General features: G+C 62.4%; 1 protein-coding gene across 1 annotated transcript in view; it reads left to right on the top strand.

Moving 5' to 3' along the window:
• The window catches only part of LOC104083127 (arf-GAP with Rho-GAP domain, ANK repeat and PH domain-containing protein 3-like), a gene marked incomplete at its 3' end in the record, with an annotated part of 19,274 nt that overhangs the window by 11,175 nt on the left and 4,125 nt on the right, over nucleotides 1-3,974 (top strand). The window contains 11 exon segments of the mRNA XM_009586512.1: nucleotides 310-446; nucleotides 520-673; nucleotides 833-935; nucleotides 1,172-1,370; nucleotides 1,459-1,522; nucleotides 1,839-2,002; nucleotides 2,146-2,358; nucleotides 2,519-2,624; nucleotides 3,181-3,328; nucleotides 3,522-3,590; nucleotides 3,879-3,953. Of these exon segments, the coding sequence (XP_009584807.1) occupies nucleotides 310-446; nucleotides 520-673; nucleotides 833-935; nucleotides 1,172-1,370; nucleotides 1,459-1,522; nucleotides 1,839-2,002; nucleotides 2,146-2,358; nucleotides 2,519-2,624; nucleotides 3,181-3,328; nucleotides 3,522-3,590; nucleotides 3,879-3,953 (1,432 nt within the window).

Below are 3,974 nucleotides of genomic sequence, written 5' to 3'. Positions count from 1 at the left end.
GAGGACCCTTGAGCCCCATCTGGCTGTGATGGGGCTTCCTCCTTGCCACCGCCTCTGGCCCCCACAGCACGCCCCAAGCTGGGGACAGCCAGGGCATCAGGCGCTGTGGCTCTCTGGGGGACCCGCCTGCCCCACCGCACTCCTCTTTTGGGATGGGGCAAGGCAGCGGGTTCCTCTGGAGCCCTTTTTCAGGGAACCCCATGCCTGGCACACCCCCTTGCCTACACCTGCATGAGTGGGGTCTCCCTGCCCCCCGGTACCCACGCTTTGGTGGCTGCCTGCTCCCTTCCCGCTCTCAGCGCCATTCCCCGCAGGGAGCCCCCGCACACGGGAACTGGGTCCGGAGGGTGTCTACAATGAGATCACGCAGCCGGTGACGCACAGTGGGTATCTTTACCGGGCCACGGCCCCTCCCAAGCTCCCGGGCACCAAGAAGAACAAAGAGGGTAAGCATGGGGATCGCCGGAGGGCAGCCGGTGAGGTGCCCACCCCAATGCCGCTGACCCCCCGGTCCTGCAGACTTCCAGCGCACATGGTGCTCCCTGGAGAGAGCCCTGCTCTTCTTCGAGACGGAGAAATGCACTGAGCCCCTGGGCCACATCGAGAGCGGGGACCTCATCTCCCTGGGCGTGAGCAAGGCCCAGGCACTCGCCAGCTCCAGCCCCACGGAAAGGTACCCCCAGCCATGCCCCCGCTGCATTCCCAGAGAGCCTGTGGGCACGCAGAGGGCAAGGGCAGGCATTGCTCCCTGCTTGGTGCAATGGTCTGGTCTGGCTCTGGGTGCAGGTTCGGGGTGGGGGGCTGCCCTGATGGGCCGATTCATCCTCTGCAGGTTTCGCTTCACCCTTGAGATGTTTCTCACCGGGGAAAAAGTGCAGCAGCTGGGAACCGATGGGCCCGAGACGCTGCAAGCCTGGGCCAGCGCCATCGGCAAGGTGAGCCAGCCCCAGCCCTGGCACCCCGTGCCGCTGGTGGGTCCCTGGGCTCTGTCCTCGCTTCCCTGTTGTGATTCCTCCCAGCTCCCCACGCTCTTCATCCTCTGTGGCAAGCAGCCTCCTTCCCTTGTAGGGGCTCCCATCCTCCCTGGTGACCTGCCCCCATCCTCGTGGGGGTCTGTGCTCGGGGGCCGAGCCCTGTCTTTACCCGGTTCATCTCTCGCTCCGTCCCACAGTGGTTCACGCCTGTGAGCTGTCACTGCCTGCTGGGCTACGAGTTCCAGCGCGTGGGCCAGCTGCGCTACAAGTGCATGCTCAACCCTGAGCGGTGGCAGCAGGCCTTCTTCATCCTGCAGAAAGCCCACCTCTTCATCTGCCCTGCCGAGGATGACGGGGCTGAGGACAGCATCAACCTCCGGCGGCTGCAGGAGCTCAGTGAGTGCCGTGCCGCAGCCCAGGACAGGCACCATGTGGTGGGTGGCTGTACATGGCTCCGACCCCTCTACTTCTCACCCCAATGCAGGTCTGGTTCCCCCCACAGAGACCCCAGAGAAGAAGGAGCTGCTGATCCTGGTGGAGATGGGGAGGTGAGTCCTGGCCACAGGAATGATGGGGAATGAGCCAAGCAACCTCAGCAGGCTGCCTGGGGCAAAGGCACTCATGTGTGGGTCAATGCTGATCCCAAACCCATGGGGGGATGCTACTGGGACAGCAGGGCTGTGGCCAAGGGGCTTACAGAGGTCACCCCAGCCCGGGCCTCTCGACAGGGTAGGATGTCCTTCTGCTCAGCCTAGCTGTGCCTTGCTCCCTGTCCCCGAGCCAGGCTGTGCGTACGGGCAGGAGAACTTAACCCACCCCCCCCGGCAACCTTCATTCCCTCTTCTCTGCCCTTGTCGTTCTCAGGACATTTTACCTGCAGGGCTTGTCGCGGGCAGACTCGGCAGCGTGGTACGCTGACATCCAGGCATCAGCGGGGGGCCGAGGTAACGCACTGCGGGACCAGCAGCTGAGCCGGGGGGACATCCCCATCATTGTGGACAGCTGCATCGCCTTCATCACGCAGTACGGTGAGTCCGGGATGGTGGCAACACAGCCGGAGCATCCTCCGGCGCACACCGCGGCGTTTTGAGGCACAGCTCTCGGGGCACCAGCCCCACTGGGGACTCTCTGGCCAGGATTGGGCCCCCATGACACTATGTCCCTGTCCCAGGGCTGCGGCACGAGGGGATTTACCGCAAGAACGGAGCCAAGTCCCGGATCAAGGTACTGATGGAGGAGTTTCGGCGGGACGCCCGCAACGTCAAGCTGCGCATCAACGACAACTTCATCGAGGATGTCACCGACGTCCTGAAGAGGTTCTTCCGTGAGCTCGAGGACCCCGTTTTCACCCTGGAGCTGCACCCACAGTGGAAGGAGGCTGCAGGTACCTGCTTCACCCAACCCCTGCTCCCATGCTGGGCTGCTTGCCAGGGATCCCTGGGGCTGGTGTCCCTCAGGATGGGGTCCTGGTACCAGCCCTGGTGCCGTGTCAGCTGTGTCCATTGGACTCAAAAATGGTCTACAACTCGTTTTCCTCCTTCCAGAAATCTCCTCGAAGCCCCAGCGCCTGGAGCGGTACAAGGAACTCATTCATCGCCTGCCTCGCCTCAACCACAAGACCCTGGCTGCGCTTATCGGGCACCTCTACCGGTCAGTGGGCCACCTCCCCACCGGGTCCCCTGGTCCAGCCAGGGTCCCCAAGGCCAGCCAGCAGCATGGGGTCTCCCCGCTGCTCAGGGAATGCCGGCTCCCATCCCTGCGAGCCCGGAAGAGCCCAGTGCTCATGCCCTGTCCCACCAGCCCCCAAGCTGGTGCTGGGATGTGCTGGAGCACGCTGCTCTGGGACACCTCAAACATTCCCGAAGTCATCCCGCAGCAAGGGGGTAGGACAGTAGGACGGTAGACAGGAGGTTTGGGAGTAGGGGACACCCCCATGTAGGACTTAAACTTCACCCAGTGCCCAAAAAAGAGGGAAAAAAACAAATTCCCATCCCTGACTCAGAGTATGAGGTGGGGCTGTTGTCTGGTTTGATGGCAGCTGGAAGTCCTGGAAAGAGGAATTGCCCAGCTTGAAGTTCCCACTGCTGGGCAGCAGGGGAGAAATGGTCTGTTTTTCAGGAGAGTTTGTATGAAGCAGGAGGGTGACTGGGGCTGAAACCCCATCCAGAGTGGGACCAGCCCCTCACCTCTGTCCTCGTTGTGCCAGGGTGCAGAAATGTGCAGACCTGAACCAGATGAGCACCAAGAACCTGTCACTGCTCTTCGCACCCAGCCTCTTCCAGACTGATGGCAAAGGGGAGCATGAGGTCAAAGTGATGGAAGACCTCATTGACAACTATGTCAGCATCTTCAACGTAAGCTCCCTGCAGAGGCATTGCCAGCCCCCTCCACGCTGGCTCTGTCTGTCTCCCGTTGTATCCCCCCATACTGCCCACCTCTGCCTCCCTCTGCATCCCTCCATGCCGGCCATGTGTCCTCAAGCCATATCCCACTCCACATTGACTCCATGTGTCTCCCCGCTCACCCCATGTGTCCTCCCTCTGGCAGATTGACGAGGATCAGGTATCCCAGATGGATCTGGAGAACAGTCTGATCACCACCTGGAAGGACACCCAGGTACTAGGGATGTGCTTGCCGGCCCCCATCACGCCAGGGACCCCCGGGCTGGTGGTCTGGAGGATGGGGGCACTCCCAGCTGCCCACCCTGGATCCCCGCTGTCCCACACCAGATATTTGGGGAAGGACCTTCCCCGACTTGTCTCCCCTTCGCCCATCACCTTGAGGCTCCTGCCCAGGGGAGAAGCAGCCCCAGCTCCCTGGGATACCACTGCCAGCCCCTGGGGAGAGGGGATGTGCACAGCACCCATGCCAGCACTGCACCAATCCCACCCTCTCTTCCCCCAGCTCTCACAGGCAGGGGACCTCATCATCGAGGTTTACCTGGAGCAGAAGCTGCCCGACTGCTGCATCACCCTGAAGGTGAGTCCCAAAGGAGGGCCA

The sequence above is a fragment of the Fulmarus glacialis genome, unplaced genomic scaffold, assembly GCF_000690835.1.
Source record: "Fulmarus glacialis isolate BGI_N327 unplaced genomic scaffold, ASM69083v1 scaffold17710, whole genome shotgun sequence".
Taxonomy (NCBI): domain Eukaryota; kingdom Metazoa; phylum Chordata; class Aves; order Procellariiformes; family Procellariidae; genus Fulmarus; species Fulmarus glacialis.
This window is presented reverse-complemented; position numbering and strand designations above follow the sequence as displayed.